The following is an 18,071-nucleotide window of genomic DNA, read 5'->3' as shown; positions in this document are numbered from 1 at the left end:
TTTTGCTATAAACTGGGGATATACCAGCTGTAAGTGACAGAGGAGGATGAAGACCTGGGTGTATTGCATGGGTGGAGGATATCACAGGCTGGGAGAAGCTAAGCCTTCCCAAACAGCCCCAGCATGGCCTCCCCATGCTCCGCCCCCAGATCCCCTCCAACTTCCTGTTCTTCCTGCTGCTTGGGGATAGGGTGGCCTGCAGCTGGGACTTGGAATGGCTGGAGCTGCTGCTCGCGCTGTCCAGTGTTCCAGGGCTGGGGGCACTGGGGCCATGCTGCCCTCCAGTGCTCTGACACTGGGCATGTGCTGCTCGCCCGGCGCTCCAAGGCTGGGGGCGCTTGGGCAGCCTGGCCCTGGGAGCACTCAGGTGGCCCGGGGCTGGGATGGGTGGGCCAGTGGCTGAGGTGGGGGGTCCCTGGGCTCCGGTGGGGAAGGGGAGTGGTGGGGCCTCGGGCAGAAGGGGCAGGGCTGGGGGATAGCCTCACCCAATGGGTGGTTCACATGCCACCCATGGTGTATTGGATGACTATGAGCCATCAATGTGATGTGACCGAGAAAAAGGCTAATGCAGTCCTGGGGTGCATCAGGTGACATATTTCCGATAGAGACTGGGAAGTGTTAGTACCATTATACAAGGCAGTGGTGAGATCACATCTGCAATACTGTGTGCAGTTCTGGTCTCCCTTGTTTAAGAAGGATGAATTCAAACTGGAACGGGGCATAGAAGGGCACCTAGGATGATCTGAGGAAGGGAATACCCATCGTACAAGAGGAGACTCAAAGAGCTTGGCTTGTTTAGCCCAACCAAACGAAGGCTGAGGGGAGATACGATTGCTGTCTATATATACACATCAGAGGGATAAATACCAGGGAGGGAGAGGAGTTATTTAAGTTAAGCATCAATGTGGACCCCAGAACAAATGCATATAAATTGACTATCAACAGGTTTAGGCTTGAAATTAGGCGAAGGTTTCTATCCATCAGAGGAGTGAAGTTCTGGAGCAGCCTCCCCAGGGTAGCAATGGGGACAGAAAACCCAACTGGCTTTAAGACTGAGCTTGATAAGTTTACAGAGGGGATGTTATGACGGGACTGCCTACAATGGCATGTGGCCCATTGGTGACTGCTTGTAGCAAAAATCCCCAACAGCTGGAGATGGGAGAATTCTTACTACAGAGAATTCTTTTCTAGGTGTCTCCTGGTGGGTCTTGTCCACATGCTTAGGATTTAGCTGATTGCCATATTTGGGTTCAGGAAGAAATTTTCCCCCGTGCCTGATTGGCAGAGGCACTGGGTTTTTTTCACCTTCTTCTGCAGCATGGGGCATGGGTCACTTGCCAGTTTAAACTAGTATAAATGGTGAATTCTCTGAAACTTGACATCTTTAAACCATGATTTGAGGACTTCAGTAACTCAGCCAGAGGTTAGGGGTCTGTTACAGCAGTGGGTGGGGTGAGGTTCTGTGGCCTGCAATGTGCAGGAGGTCAGACTAGATGACCACGATGGACCCTTCTGACATCAGTAATAGTATCTGAGTAAGAATATACATTACAATTTTAAACCAAATGAGTGTCCCTTAAGGGACTTGCCACAAGATGTTAGAACATGTTCGTATTGGAGCTGAGTGGGTCTAATATTTATTTAAATTACTTGATATACTTTGATATCTCCTGCCAGAGATTCCTAAGTTATCTGTAAAAAAACACTTGAGTTTTCATAAAAAGAAAAGGAGTACTTGTGGAACCTTAGAGACTAACAAATTTATTAGAGCATAAGCTTTCGTGAGCTACAGCTGAAGTGAGTTGTAGCTCATGAAAGCATATGCTCTAATAAATTTGTTAGTCTCTAAGGTGCCACAAGTACTCCTTTTCTTTTTATGGATACAGACTAACATGGCTGCTACTCTGAAACTTGAGTTTTCAGTTGCCCAAGTTGCCCCTGGAATCATGGTTAAAGTTGCCTCCCCCCCCAAATGTGAAGTGGTGCCATTGTGGGCAGGCAAGGAATTTGCACCCCCATGCGCAGCCCCAGCCTCCCTCACAAATTTAGAAGTCAAACTACACCTATGCTGTGCCCTTTATTACCAAAGAGATCTGGATGCCAGTGTCTGTGTCCCCTAGGCATTCTTTGGCAAGTTAAATAAACTCAGCAGCCACCTCCAGGGGGGTCAGACCTTCCAGAGTTTATCAGGCATCCTCAGGCACCTCTGTGTTGTGTGTTTACAGCAGCCACATTAACTTGGTCTGGGGTTGGATGGGATGTGGACTTAGATTAAGAACATAAGAACAGCTGTACTGGGTCAGACCAAAGGTCCATCTAGCCCAGTATCCTGTCTTCCAACAGTGGCCACTGCCAGATGCCCCAGAGGGAATGAACCGAACAGATAATCATCAAGTCATCCGTCCCTTGTCACCCAGCTTCCGGCAAGCAGAGGCTAGGGACACCATCCCTGCCCATCCTGGCTAATAGCCATTGATGGACCCATCCTCCATGAGCTTATCTAGTTCTTTTTTGAACCCAGTTATAATCTTGGCCTTCACCATGTCCTCTGGCAAAGACTCCTACAGGTTGACTGTGCATTGTGTGAAGAAATACTTCCTTTTGTTTGTTTTAAACCTGCTGCCTGTTGTTTTCATTTGGTCACCCCTAGTTCTTGTGTTTATGAGAAGTCGTAAAATAACACTTCCTTATTTACTTTCTCCACACCAGTCATGATTTTATAGACCACTATCATATCCCCCCTTAGTCGTCTCTTTTCCAAGCTAAAAGTCCTGATCTTACTAATCTCTCCTCATACAGAAGCCGTTCCATATCCCTAATCATTTTTGTTTTCCTTTTCAGCACCTTTTTCAGTTTCAGTATATCTTTTTTGAGATGGGCGATCACATCTGCACACAGTATTCAAGATGTGGGCATACCATGGATTTATAAGGAGGCAATATGATATTCTCTGTTTTATTATCTATCCCTTTCCTAATGATTCCCAGCTCCTCCCCTTCTCATTATTTCCATAGGGCTTGTGGGGACTACCTTAGTTGCCATTCCATTTCCAGGTACCATGGTAGCTATTACACAGGTGCTGGCCTCCTAGTTGAGCATTTTGCATTCCCATACACATCTCCCCCCCCCCAGGTAAGCCTTTTGAAGCCATCCCCCACCCACATCATGAGATTTTCTGTTCATTAAAACACAACAATGCTAGCAACAAGACAAACACCACAGACAAACACAAAACACAGATCCATGGTATTCTGGGTTATTTTCCCCACTGGCGCCAGCTTGCTTGTACTGTTGAAAAACAAAAGAAACAATTTCCACCCCCCTGGTGGGGACAGATTATTGCTTAATAATAATTATACCACTTTCTTTTACAAATTCCCTTGCTAATTGTAGGAAAAACAGAAGAATTACCTCCAGGCTGTCCTTATTTTGTTCTATAGTGATCAATGGCTCCATGTCTAGTTGGCAGCCGGTGTCAAGTGGAGTGCCCCAGGGGTCGGTCCTGGGGCCCGTTTTGTTCAATATCTTCATAAATGATCTGGAGGATGGTGTGGATTGCACTCTCAGCAAATTTGCGGATGATACTAAACTGGGAGGAGTGGTAGATACGCTGGAGGGGAGGGATAGGATACAGAAGGACCTAGACAAATTGGAGGATTGGGCCAAAAGAAATCTAATGAGGTTCAATAAGGATAAGTGCAGGGTCCTGCACTTAGGATGGAAGAATCCAATGCACCGCTACAGACTAGGGACCGAATGGCTCGGCAGCAGTTCTGCGGAAAAGGACCTAGGGGTGACAGTGGACGAGAAGCTGGATATGAGTCAGCAGTGTGCCCTTGTTGCCAAGAAGGCCAATGGCATTTTGGGATGTATAAGTAGGGGCATAGCGAGCAGATCGAGGGACGTGATCGTTCCCCTCTATTCGACACTGGTGAGGCCTCATCTGGAGTACTGTGTCCAGTTTTGGGCCCCACACTACAGGAAGGATGTGGATAAATTGGAAAGAGTACAACGAAGGGCAACGAAAATGATTAGGGGTCTAGAGCACATGACTTATGAGGAGAGGCTGAGGGAGCTGGGATTGTTTAGTCTGCAGAAGAGAAGAATGAGGGGGGATTTGATAGCTGCTTTCAACTACCTGAAAGGGGGTTTCAAAGAGGATGGCTCTAGACTGTTCTCAATCGTAGCAGATGACAGAACGAGGAGTAATGGTCTCAAGTTGCAATGGGGGAGGTTTAGATTGGATATTAGGAAAAACTTTTTCACTAAGAGGGTGGTGAAACACTGGAATGCGTTACCTAGGGAGGTGGTAGAATCTCCTTCCTTAGAGGTTTTTAAGGTCAGGCTTGACAAAGCCCTGGCTGGGATGATTTAACTGGGACTTGGTCCTGCTTTGAGCAGGGGGTTGGACTAGATGACCTTCTGGGGTCCCTTCCAACCCTGATATTCTATGATTCTATGATTCTATAGTCAGGCTAGTGAATTACCCCACTCACTGGTCATTTATGAAATTCATGAGGTGGTGTACCTCAATTTCCCCTCTTGTACAACAGACCAAGTTTGCAATAGTTTCTCTGCTGTACCAAGCTTTAAGTTTAGTCTAAAAAACAAAAGAAACAAGAAAAAGAAAAAAAAGGGGTGGAAAGGCAGGGGGAGAGGTGTCAGGTCAGTTTAAAGTATAGGCTACCAACAGCAAATTAAGTAAACTGAGAAAAAGAAGGAAAAGAAGAAAAGGACATAGTTAGCTCTGAGCCAAGAGTAGGTTCCCTGGGTTGAAATATTTGGGAACCCTTATCCCTAGGTTCTCATTCTGGCTCTGGGAGAAGAGTGGGGGTTGTTACCTGCTCCTGCAAACCCTGCCATTTTGCACTTTGAAAAAATTTTTTTTCTTCCCCTTCTTTCTCTCCATTCCCCCAGGACCAAGTCCCAGCTCCAGTCTCTAAAGGTAGTCTCTTAACTCTACTTTTGCCTTTAAACCCTGTTGTGCCAAATCATCTTTAACCACCCCTAACTAATTTACAACCTTTCAGCAGCCTTTGCTGAATCAGCACCAAACTTGAAAGATTACTGGCTTCCCATAATGCTGCCCTTACTTCAAACCTCTCACAAGCAGACTGAAGTGCCTCCTTTCCCTGGAAGGCATTCAGTCCCCAAGGCAGGGACCTTCTTCCACTACCCATATACCAAGGAGGATGGGCTCCTCAGCCACCCCCATCCCTCAGGGTCCCCTAACACTTCCTCCATTTCCTTTTTAATTTCATCCCAGGTTGACCCCAGCACCTGGTATGGGCCCTGGTTCTTCCTTATCCATTTATCCAAAAAATCCTTTATCCTGGCTTGCCAGAATCCGCAACTACCATCATGAAAGTTCGCTATACCCCCTCCAAGCAGCTGCATGGACTGTTAGGGAGGGAGACTTACAGGCTGCCACTCACCTATCCGATGCAATGAATCTGAGTCACGGCACCAAGATGTTAGGGGCCTTATTCCTTCACCCACTTACTTCCCTGGTCCTTCTCGCATGAACAGAGAGCAACAATACCCGAAGTCCAAAGGTGCAAACAATTCGATGTTTATTGGGGTGAACTTCCAGCAAGCATGATTCCAGTTTCCTTCCTTAGTGTCCCCCCTCCCAGCTCTGACACCACAGAGCCTTACACCTGTGTCCCTGTTTCCATTCCTGCCCTTAGCCAAACATGATTCCAATTTCCCCACCCCCATTCCCTATTCCCATTTCCCCCCCCCCCCCACACACACCCACTTCCTGATTGACTGCAGACTATATATATAGTTTGCTCCAGCATCTATCTGCAGCCTGAAAAGAGGATGATCAGGGCCGGGATCACGCCCACACACTCTGCAGCAAAGAGTGAGGTATCTCTCTAGGTTCAGAACTGTGGCTGTTAAAGCAGTAAGATCCCCTAGTGGGAATGCAGTTTTACTGAGATAAAGGTGCTTATAAAAGTTTTGTTGATTGAGCTTCCTTTGTACCAGTATCACTGTGCACACTCATGGGTTGTGCTGCTTTAACTGTACAGAATTATAGCAGTAAAAACCAGAGCCCTGAGAAAAACCATAACCTTCTGACAGATGACAGACGACACTAAACTGGAGGGGAGAGGTTTATACGCTGGAGGGTAGGGATAGGATACAGAGGGACCTAGACAAATTGGAGGACTGGGACAAAAGAAATCTGATGAGGTTAAATCTGATGAAGTTCAAGTGCAGAGTTCTGCAATTAAAGAAGGAAGAATCCCATGCACTGCTACAGACTAGGGACCGAATGGCCAGGCAGCAGTTCTGCAGAAAAGGACCTAGGGGTTACAGTGGATGAGAAGCTGGATATGAGTCAACAGTGTGCCCTTCTTGCCAAGAAGGCTAACAGAATTTTGGGCTGTATAAGTAGGGGCATTGCCAGCAGATTGAGGAACGTGATCGTTCCCCTCTATTCAGCACTGGTGAGGCCTCATCTGGAGTACTGTGTCCAGGTTTGGGCCCCACACTACAAGAAGGATGTGGAAAAATTAGAAAGAGTCCAGCAGAGGGCAACAAAAATGATGAGGGGACTGGAACACATTATTTATGAGGAGAGGCTGAGGGAACTGGGATTATTTAATCTGCAGAAGAGAAGAATGAGGGGGGATTTGATAGCTGCTTTCAACTACCTGAAAGGGGGTTCCAAAGAGGATGGATCTATACTGTTCTCAGTGGTAGCAGATGACAGAACAAGGAGTAAAAAAGAAAAGGCGTACTTGTGGCACCTTAGAGACTAACAAATTTATTTGAGCATAAGCTTTCGTGAGCTATAGCTCACTTCATCGGATGCATGAATCCTGCTGGTAATTAAGTGATCACTCTCCTTACAGTGTGTATGATAAAACTCATTGTTTCATGTTCTCTGTGTGTGTATATAAATCTCCCCACTGTATTTTCCACCGAATGCATCCGATGAAGTGAGCTGTAGCTCATGAAAGCTTATGCTCAAATAAATTTGTTAGTCTCTAAGGTGCCACAAGTACTCCTTTTCTTTTTGCGAATACAGACTAACACAGCTGCTACTCTGAAACAGAACAAGGAGTAATGGTCTCAAGTTGCAGTGGGGAAGATTTAGGTTGGATATTAGGAAAAACTTTTTCCCTGGGAGGGTGGTGAAGCACTGGAATGGGTTCCCTAGCGAGGTGGTGGAATCTCCATCCTTAGAGGTTTTTAAGGCCCTGCTTGACAAAGCCCTGGCTGGGATGATTTAGTTGGGGATTGGTCCTGCTTTGAGCAGGGGGTTGGACTAGATGACCTCCTGAGGACCCTTCCAACCCTGATATTCTATGATTCTATTACTTGCTCCTTTCACCCGCGAACCGGACAGCCTGCTGATGCACTCGTGGCTTCCTGCTTCTGAGAGGTTGAAATAATTTGATGTTTGAAATCCTTCCATCCATTCCTCCTAATTTCCCTTTTACACCTTTCCTGCTTTAATTTCTGCTCATTGACTGGGGTCAGAGTTCCAAATTAGACAGGGTTTCTGTTTGGCTCGGTCAGCCTCTTGCACTGTCGGTCAGCCTTTGCCTTCCTGATCTCTATTTTGTTCCGATCATGGCTTTTGGGACTCCATCACTGTTCCCTTAAGTAGCTTCCATGCAACTATAAGGGTTTTACTTCCTTTACTTTTACCTGGAGACTCTTTTTGACTAGCCCCTCCTCATTTCTAAAGGTTAGGGTCTCTGCAGCTGGGTGTATGGTAGCAGTGCTTTTCCAGCACAGGAATCCTGGTACACTACAGAGCCGGCACCAGTGAAGGAAGCAGGTGCCTGGGGCGGCCAATAGAAAGGGGCAGCACTCTGTCCGTGATTGGGGCGGCACGTCCGTGTATTCGACAGCAATTTGACAGCAGGCCCTTCACTCCCTCTCTCCCTCTTTGGCGGCAATTCAGCAGCAGGTCCTGCTTCTTTTTTTTTTTTTTTTTCTGCTTGGGGTGGCAAAAAAGCTGGAGCTGGCCCTGGTACACTACCCCAGCAAAGCGCTGCGAGGGGGGTACTGTTATTAGTGCTGCAGAGTGTTGCTGATGCTGCCAATGTGGCTGTCCTTGCAGACAGTGCAGCACGTTCATTCAGCACACCTCCACGTTTTTCATAAGACAGGCCACAGACTTGCTGTGGTGGCGAAGGCGCTCAGCCTGGTAGATTGTCAACAAAGAACGGTCCTAATGCCCCACAGGAGCTACAGGTGCACTAGCCCATGTGTGCCCACGACAATGGTGCCTGCTCAGTCAGCACACCAGGATGTTGTCCCCTTGGCAATGCCCCTGCTAGGATTCTCCTTTGAAACATTGATACAAACATGTTTCGTCTCACACACCAGACGTTGTTCGTTATCACCCTTCTCCTTGTACCCGCTAGTTCCAACAAAACATCCTTATCCATGATCCTGTCATCCATTCCTTTCCGTACAATGGGTTGGTTTGTTCCCGCGCCATCTCTTAGAAATGTGTTCATGTAGTTACTTGAGAGATCTGTGTGTTTTTGCACCATCCTCTCTAGTCAGGCATGTGCTTACTAACCAACACCTGGTGTGTTGTTATTCTGCCAAGTCCTTGCTGACTCTGGCTATGCTGCTTGTTCTGCCTAAGACTCCAGCATGGCCTACAGGTACAGCTACACCCCCAAAGCTGCACTGTGTAGCACTACAGCAAAACGATCCCTGGCTTTGCTGGCTTGGTTGCAACTTGACTAGGGGCTTCTGCATCTGCACTGCTCTGCTAGTCAGAGATCACACCTTCCTGCACCTCTGACCCACAGAGCTATGCTGAGAGAAGTCTGGAGTATAAACATGTATCGTGTCACTTTGGGGTTCTGGGACTCAAGCCAGGCTGCAAGCCAGGACCTGTCCAAGACTCTGCCACAGTCTAGCTAGTGCCAGCAGGGGAGCATGGGAGCCTGGGAAGGGGAAAGGGAACTCAGGTACATGTGCGCATGCAATTTTCCTTAGAATGCTTAAAGATGGTGCCCAATCCATTGCCAAGCTGACAGGACCCTGCGACTCGTGTGAGAGGAGGGAGCAGAGTTGGCATTAAGCTAGGTTGAGTAAGGCAGTGGGAGTGGGGCCATGTGCGTAAGTATGTCCCTTTCATCCTCCTGAGAGATCTTGATGAAGCATTCATGTAGATACAGTACAGATCCATTTACGCGCGGATGTCGGGAGTCAAGCCATCACGACCGCATGTTAACGGACCGCGGGTTAAGAGGGCCATGCTGAAAAAAGTGTCTATGATTCACTTAGGAAAAAAAAGCCGTTATTTTCTGCTCTTTCTGGCTCGCACTTTTTTCTTTCTTATGACGTTTGTCATTCACCGCAGATGAATGATTTCGATATTTTCCACATTTTGCTCCTCCATAAATCTTACAACAGTTTTTACAGCTGTAAGGGCTTCTGTGGGCGAAATTTTGACCTTTTCAACGACATCCTCATTGTCATTGTCATTTAGGCCTGCATTATTAGAATCCTCACCATCACTTTCGCGGTCCGACGTAGCCTCGCAGCCTGTTAATATTTCTTCCTCGGACAGAAGTTCTGAAGTCGGGTAATCTTCATCCATCTCCAGCCACTCGGTAATGATTTCCAGCGACGTATCCAAACTAAAAAATTTTATCACTTAAAAGAGAAGTTTATCTTTATCCTCTTTTGTCTGCATGCGTGTTTGTAGGACGTCTTCTTCTGAAAATCCTTCAAAGTCTGGCTCTGAATCAGTGCCACTGCTGGAGTTTTCTGAGTCTGAGCCATTTTTGACAGAAAAGGCATCACCGAGAGCCTTCATCCAGCAGTTTTCAATTGACTTTTGTTTTACTCCGTCCCAAGCTTTTTTAACTAAATAAATAATTTCCTTCGTGTTTAACTGTTTCAGGAATTCAGAAATGGCTGAAGACGTGCATGACACAATCGCCGAAATCAGCTCCTGTCAATAATTGTTTATAAAATTCTGAATAATGCCCTGGTCTAAAGGTTGAATTTTTGATGTTGTGTTGAATGGTAGGTATAGCACTTGAATTTTTCCATTGCTCAATACCAGTGATTCGGCTGGAGAATGGGCTGGACAATTGTCAAGTAGCAAAAGTGCTTTGGCTTAGAGTTTCTTCAACCACAGATGCTTACAAGCAGCTGGAACAAAGCTGTTGTGGAACCAGTCGTCGAAAATGTGTCTCATCATCCAAGCATTTTTGCTGTTAGCGTATATTACTGGCAGTTTGGCTCTATTGAGGTGATTAAAGCAGCGAGGGTTATGAAAGCGGTCAACGAGAAGAGGGGCAAACTTATGGCTGCCTATCTTATTACTACAAAAAAGAAGAGTCACATGATCTTTTATCTTTTTAAATCCAGCTGTTTTCTGTGTCTCGTAATTAAAGGCTAAAGTCTTATCAGGTAGCAATTTTGCAAATAAAGTAAATAAACTGTTTCATCACAATTATAAAGTTGTTCTTTGTGGTAGTCGTCTTTTTGTAAAATAGATTTTAACTCGGCGGGAAACGTGTTCACAGCTGATTCATCGGCTGATCGGCTTTCTCCAGAAATCGATACCTGCGCTATACATGGCGATTTTTAAAACAACTTATAAACCCCTTGCTGGCTTGGAACGATTCATCCCCCGTTAAATTTCAAAATTTTGTCGCTTGGGCTTGAAGCATTGGCCCACTTAGTGGCATTCCTTTCAGCCTTTCCTGAGCAAACCCCGTGTGCATGGCTTTGTCTACTGTGGGTTTTCCTGAATAGTGCACACGTTTTCGCCTAAGCCCCGCGGCAGAATCGATATTTTGTTCAAAACCATTCAGTTTAAATTCGTTTTTTAGCCATCCTTGGAGAGTAGATTCGGCAATCCCAATATCTTTTGGGACCTTGGCCTGGGTTTCTCCACTATTTACTTGATCTATTGCAGCTAGCTTTTCTTCTACAGTGTAGGAACGCTGACGCTTGCCCCGGAGCGACCTGGATCTCTGGGTAAAGGGGGCTCATTTCCACCATAAGATTTAATACAGCCAGATACCAGGCCTTCCCTCGGCTAGGAACAAAGAATGTAGCTCATAGTTAATGGCCAGGGACCACTATGCCCTGGGAAGCAGAAACTCTGAAAAAGCCTGCGGGCCCATGGTGGAGCCCACTGGAGCATGAGCTGCCGGGCCATTATATTAGACCTATGGTTAAAATTTTCTAATGTAGTATACGTATTACTATATAACTACTACATATTATATATCTCTCTAGTGTGACAATGACTAAGCGTGCATGATAAGTCTTTACCAATATCTGTAAAGACGTACAACACGTTTCTGCTCTGCACTTCCTGTCAATTTCTATGTCAGTGAGTTAGTAAGCAAATCTGTAGCACTACATATGAAGTTCCTGTACCGTGTGTTAACAAGTCTCATGTATTAAATAGGTAGCACTGGGAGGCATGGCCCTACCGCGCATTAAGCAGATTTGCACATAAATGGGTCTGTACTGTACTCTGCAATCTAAAAACGTCTAGGGATGGCGGCCTTATTTCTTCCTTCACGCTAGGGCACTTTCCCTAGCCACTCTGCAACGAGTTCAGCTGGCACCATTGCAGTAAACCAGGCTGGTGGGCTCCATGCTTCTGTCAGAGACGGCAGAAACTGAAACATGCCACGCTGGTTTCGGATTTAAAAAAAACCTGCAAAAATGCTGGGATATGGATGGCATTATGGGATGAAGAAAATTGACTGCTAGGAACTTGAACCCGAGCTCCCAGAGATCCCTGAGTGAGTATATATGCCCAATGGCCTGTGATGGGACGTTAGGTGGGGTGGGATCTGAGTTACTACAGAGAATTCTTCCCTGGGTGTCTGGCTGGTGAGTCTTGCCCACATGCTCAGGGTTTAGCTGATCACCATATTTGGGGTTGGGAAGGAATTTTCCCCCAGGGCAGATTGGCAGAGGTCCTGTGGGTTTTTCGCCTTCCTCTGCAGCGTGGGGCATGGGTTACTTGCTGGAGGATTCTCTGCACCTTGAAGTCTATAATCCACGATTTGAGGACTTCAGTAGCCCAGACATAAGTCAGGGGTTTGTTACAGGAGTTGGTGGGTGAGATTCCATGGCCTGCATTGTGTAGGAGGTCAAACTAGATGATCATAATGGTCCCTTCTGACCTTAAAGTCTATGATTCTATGACTTCCATCCCACAACACATTGTGAAAATTTCCCGAAAGGCATCGTGCTGGACTGCAGCCCATGGCACACTGAGATACCTAGCCATGGTGCACCACACTTTGCATCACCACAAGCACTCCTGGTGAGTACACACAGTGCTAACACAAGCAGCTAAGTATGCACATGCCCAAACAATATACTGACTTCAGCAGCTGTATGCTGACATGACTTTGTTGACCAGTATGTAGCGTAGACATGGCCTTAATGTGCCCAGCCCAAAGTGTTGTAGAAATTCTTCCAGGGTGTCTCCATGCTGTGGCCTATAGGGGGCAGAAGGAAGACTGGGCCCTCCCTTTCCTTGGAGCTGGAGAGAGGCTGGGGATCAGCCACTCAGTGTGACAGTTCAGTTGCACCCTTGACACCTCTCAACCTCTCTGAACGGAGCCCCTCCAGTTGTCAGTCCTGAGCCTTCCCCTTTCTGGGCTGGAGTCCTGCGATTCTTTCACTCCTTAGACCCCGTTCGCAGGGGGAGAGCTCCCTTTACCAACTGTGGTTGCTCAGCAGGCCACGCTGGATTCTGCTCCTGTTGGGAGTGGTGTCCAGTGGGAGCCAAAACAGCCTTTCCAAAACAGAGGATTTTTTTAATCCCTTCATAGTAGAAATCAAAGCCTAGCCAGAGCACAGGGTAGTGTCTGCATGTGTTGGCTGTCCCCCTGATTGGGGTCTGCCTCTGTCCCCAGCTCCTGGACACCTGGGAGGCCTTCAAGTACCAGCAGCAGGAGGCCTCGGACTTCATTGTCTCACGGCGCCTCAGCATCGTTGCTGAGCTGGTTGACTCACTGCAGAGAGGCAGACAGGAGCTGCAGGAGTTGCTGACCATGGCCACCACAGGGCAGTTCCTGGACCCCTCCCAGAGCCCGTGTGCCATGGAGCAAGAGCTGCAAGAGCTGCACTGCCGCTTCCAGGCCATGGCCACCCGTGTGGCTGAGCTATGCCGCTCCCAGAGGATCCTCACAGGCATGAGAGCAATGGGGCCCCGTCCTGCATTTGCTGGGGAGACAGAACCCCAGGACTCCCTACTTGTCCCTGTTACTTCCCAGAGCACACACCCTCGCATCCCCAGGGAAATGCCTCTGTGATTCCCCTCATCTCCAGGACCCTGCCCACCTCCCTGTGTCCCGGGGGCTCTGCACCCAGCCTGCATGAGAACAGCAGGGGGAGTGCTGCGTTGCCCCTGCGCTGCTGCTTGGCTGGGGGTGTGGGCGAGAGTCCTCCCGAGTGAATGTCATGTCCTTGCTTTTCCCAGGGGAGGGGACAGACGTCTCCTTCGTGGCCAGGAGCCGGGGGCTCATTGAGGCCCATAAGCATGTCTGGAAGCTGTTCCGCACCATCTCCGAGCAGATCACTGAATGGAGGTGCCTCGCCTTCAGCAAGGTAACGACCAGCACCTGCCTTACAGCTATCCCAGCCCTGGTTCCCTCACTCCCGACCCGCAGCCCCTGCTAGCCCAGCCCCTGCTCCCCCCAGCCCTGCCCCCCCATTCCCGCCAGTGCCCCTCACTCCTGACCCACAGCCCCTGCTAGCCCAGCCCTGGGCTCCCCCCAGCTCTGCCGGTGCCCCTCACTCCCAACCCGCAGCACCCTGCTAGCTCAGCCCTGAGCTCTGCTGGTTCCCCTCACTCTTGGCCCACAGCTATTCCAGCCCTTAGCTCTGCCCACTTCAGCTCTGCTAGTGCCCCCAATCCTGATTTACAATCTCCCTTGTTATCCCAAATTTGGCCTCCTCCCACACATTCACAGCTCTGCTGATTCCCACCTGCAGCCGCCCCTGCTATTCCATAGGGCTCTCCTGAGTGTGGATGGGTTTGCCTGAGGGATGCACCTCCCTCCAGGGCTATCTGAGCACCCGCTGGTCTTTCTGTCCTACCAGTTCAACGCCCCACTGGCCACGGAGAAGATGGCTGAGTGGCAGAGGGAAGTATCCCACATGGAAGAGTCCCTGCCTGCCGATCACCCCATCCTGCAGGCCTGTGTGCACATGATCACTAGTTTCCAGCAGTTTCTGCCCCTGCTTCAGAAGTTGGCCAGCTCGCTCATGAAGAATAGCTGCTGGAGGGAGTTCTTCATGGGTGAGCCCTGCAGGGAGTGATGGGAGGGAAAATCCATAGCAGAGTGGGGACAATTCTGCAGACTCATCATCCCTGGGGACCTGCATTCCGGCAACTTCAGGCCCAGAAAGGCCTTGACAAAGTGGAGAGAACTCCTGGCATCCCCGAAAGGGGCTGAAGAGGCAGAGCTCTGGGAGAAATGGAAGGAGTTGTATCTGCCCTGCTTAGCTCAGTGCTGGCTCTGAGAGGGGTTAGGGATGATCAGTCTGGGGAGAGCTCCTGGGGTTTTATGGTACAGTAGCCTGGACACGTGGGAAGTTGGTTTAAGCATGGCCCAGCAAGTGAAAGGGTGTGTCCTGCTGGAGCAGCATCAGTGCCCAGAACATGGCTTTATGCACCAGAGCTTGGCAGGTAAAGGCAACCCAATGGCAGGTCTGGGTGGCACAGGGAGCTGGGCTTATGTAAAAGACTGTAGGCTCTTTGCCTCAGTTTCGCACGACATTCTGATTAAACATTGGCACTATACTAAATCAGCGTGGCCCATGAAATGGATTAAAGCTGGCTATCTCAGAGAGCCCAGAAGGTAATCAGGAATGGGGATGCATAGTCTCATGCCGATGAGAGGGATGATCCAGTGGTCCTTGGGAAGGACCTCCTGTGACTCTGGTGTCCACAGATGGCTGAGAGGCTCTGAATCTTCAGGGAGTTCTGTTCTCAGCCTTGGGAGACTTGGGATCAGTTCCCTACTCTGCCATGGATTTTTGTGTGACCTTGGACAGGTCACTTAGCTTCTCTGAGCCTTGATTCCATCTGTACACTGGGGATAGCCCTGCCTTGCCTCCCAGGGTGTGGTGAGGTAACGTGCTTTGAGAGGACTGATGAAAAGTGCTGTGTCAGAGCTAGGGGCATTGATATGTCGGTGGGGGGTTTCTAGTGGGTCCTGCAGGGAGCAGTTCTCAGCCCAAGGCTAGTCCACAGCCTCACAATGAGCTGGTAGAAAACCTAAAATCATTGCTGGCAAAGTTTGCAGCTGACACAAAAAGTGGTGAGTAGTAAATAGTGCTAGTGACTGGTGAGTTCCCCGGAGCGACCTGGATCTCTGGGTAAAGGGGGCTCATTTCCACCGCAGGATTTAATACAGCCAGATACCAGGCCCTTCCTCGGCTAGGAACAAAGAATGTAGCTCACAGTTAATGGCCAGGGACCCCTGTGCCCTGGGAAGCAAGAAATCTGAAAAAGCCTGCGGGCTCCTGGTGGAGCCCACTGGAGCATGAGCTGCCAGGCCATCCATTAGCTGCAAGGGCACATGTACCCGGGCAGGCTGAATGGGAATGTCGAGAAGCAAGGAGGTGGTGTTACCGGACCTGGCTTTAGTGGGACCAGCACTGGGTGTCGTGTCCCATTCTGCTGTCCACACTGCAGAAAGGACGTTGGCAAATTGGAAAGGGGTCAGAGAAGAGTGACAGCGACTCAAGGTCTGGAAAACCTGCCTTCTGGTGAGAGACTCCAGGAGCTCAGTCTGGCTAGGTGAAGGGGTCCTGGTCGACAAATACTTACATGAGGAGAGATTTCTGTGGGCCGCCGGCTCTGCGATCTCCCAGGCAAAGGCAGAGTTAGACAACTTCAGCCTGGAAATCAGGTGCAGATGTGTAAATCGGGTGTGGAATGAGTCCAGAGCAGCTCCCCCAGGGATGGGGTGGTTTCCCATCGGGGTGGTTTAGAGGCTCTTTCTAAAAGCCTGGCTGTGGCTCAGCCGTTAGGTACCCATCAGTCACTCTCTGTACAGGAGCTAATGGTCCCTTCAGGCCTTGAAATCTATGAACATGTCTGGAACTTGGGGCCCGCAGCTTTGCCTGTGCCTGCTGGAGCTCAGGACTCCCTGCAGCCTCTGCGAGAGGGTCTAGGCACTGGGGTGCTGACAGTAATCCCCTTGTATTCTCTTGCAGCAATGGGAGTGAAGTGCCCTGGCAACCTGCAGTTCACGCTGGGCCAGCTGCTGTCCTACCCGTTACTGGAGCACAGCGACACCATCCTCAAGGTGAGAGAGGCCCACTGCTGCCCTGTGGGATGGGGGCTCGGCTGTGGCCAAATGGCTATGGAGCGGGGATGATGCTTTCACCCATCACTGCGGGACCTGGATCCATGGGCAGGCTCACCCTGCCATGTGACTCTCGGTGTTGGGTGGTCAGGATCAGTGATAGCATGGGTTCAACATGGGTAGTTTGGACTCCCTATGGGTGGCCTTCCCCTCTGGTCCCACTGGGGGCACTGAGCTGGGCACCCCAGCCCAGATGCTGAATGGCTGAAAGCGTGGAGTTGAGGGGGATGGGTTTCCCCTGTATAGTCCTGACCTGGGGGAGGACCTCCTGTTACCCTGGTGTCCACAGGTGGCTGAGAGGCTCTGAATCTTCAGGGAGTTCTGTTCTCAGGCAGCGGGGCGGGTCTGGAGGGGAAGGGAAGGCAGCTGTAAAAATTATATATATATATAAAAACAAATGGAAGAAAGGGGAAGTTGCTAGTAATGAATATAAATCTGAAGCTAGGAATTGTAGAAAATTGATAAGGAAAGCCAAGGGGAATAAGGAGAAACCTATGGCCAGCAGATGAGTTTTAAAGTATATTAGGAACAAAAAAAAATCCTAACAATGGTATTTGTCCATTACTAAATGGAAATGGTAGAATTATCAATAATAATAGGCAGATGTGTTAAATAAATGTTCTGTATTTGAAAAAAACCCAGGTGATGTCATCATGCCCTATCATGATGGTAACACTCTTTTCATTTCACTAGTATCTCAGGAGGATTTTAAACGAACTACAGTGACTCCAGAGTGTGGGTACCAACCTCAGGGCGACTGTTAGGAACAAGGGCACAAACAACTGGTTATCAAGTGTGAACTCCTCAGGCACTATAACAGCCTGGACACGGAGTCACAGACGGTCCCCTTGGGTACGCCACTCTGTCTTGCCACCCCAATACCTTTATGATAGATGGTCCCTTACACGAAAGGTCACAGCAATATTCAGGTTGCTCCTAGTCCCAAAGGATCAGTCACTTACCCAAGGTCAGTTGCACTTTAGATCTCTCACCAAAGACAATGTTTGTAGCCAATCCTTTAGTAAACTAGCTAAAGGTAATATTAAATAGGAAAAGGAAACAAGAGAGTTATTTACAAGGTTAAAGCAGGTAAAAATACATATGCAAATGAGCGACAATCTTAAGTTTCAAAAAATAATAGAAGCTTCTGTAAGCAAGTTCTATATGTCCTTTAGGGCTAACCCAGGCTGAGCACTTTGGCTTGTGCTTAGTATAATCCTTGCTTCTCAGAGTCCAAGCAACCACAAGATACAGTTCCTCCTTGTTATGGGTTTTTATCCCTTCCCCCACTCTTCTGCTTCGAGCTGCAAAGTCAGCTAGTGGGAGGAATTCACTTGCAAGTCTCCCCTTCATTGGGGAGGAAAGAGAGCAAATCAACAAAGTCTTTTGTCCTCTTTGATGTTCCCCAGTAGTTCCTCTGGTATCCATGAGCCTTCCTTATGGGACAGGGGTTCTCCCTCTCGCCCTCTCAAACTACCCTGTCTATTAGGCCAATTGAGACTGGAAACAAGGAGTGCGTTTCTAACCATGAGGGTAACTAACCACTGGAGCAGTTTACCAAGGGTCGTGGTTGATTCTCTATCACTGGCCATTGTTAAACTGAGATTGGATGTTTTCCTGAAAGCTCTGCTCTAGGAATCATTTTGGGGAAGATTGGCGCTGGACTTGGGTAGGTCTATACTGCAATGTAATCCCTGGGTTACTGGAACTCGA

General features: G+C 48.7%; 1 protein-coding gene across 1 annotated transcript in view; it reads left to right on the top strand.

Annotated features, from left to right (window-relative positions):
- DNHD1 (dynein heavy chain domain 1) overlaps positions 1-18,071 on the top strand; it is a 145,328-nt gene that overhangs the window by 39,938 nt on the left and 87,319 nt on the right. Inside the window, 4 exon segments of the mRNA XM_043503758.1 lie at positions 12,894-13,170; positions 13,460-13,587; positions 14,083-14,281; positions 16,207-16,298. Coding sequence (XP_043359693.1) covers positions 12,894-13,170; positions 13,460-13,587; positions 14,083-14,281; positions 16,207-16,298 — 696 coding nt within the window.

Source organism: Dermochelys coriacea, chromosome 1, assembly GCF_009764565.3.
Source record: "Dermochelys coriacea isolate rDerCor1 chromosome 1, rDerCor1.pri.v4, whole genome shotgun sequence".
NCBI classification, from domain to species: Eukaryota; Metazoa; Chordata; order Testudines; family Dermochelyidae; genus Dermochelys; species Dermochelys coriacea.
Note: the sequence above shows the minus strand (reverse complement) of the source record. Positions and strands in the feature narration are given on the sequence as shown.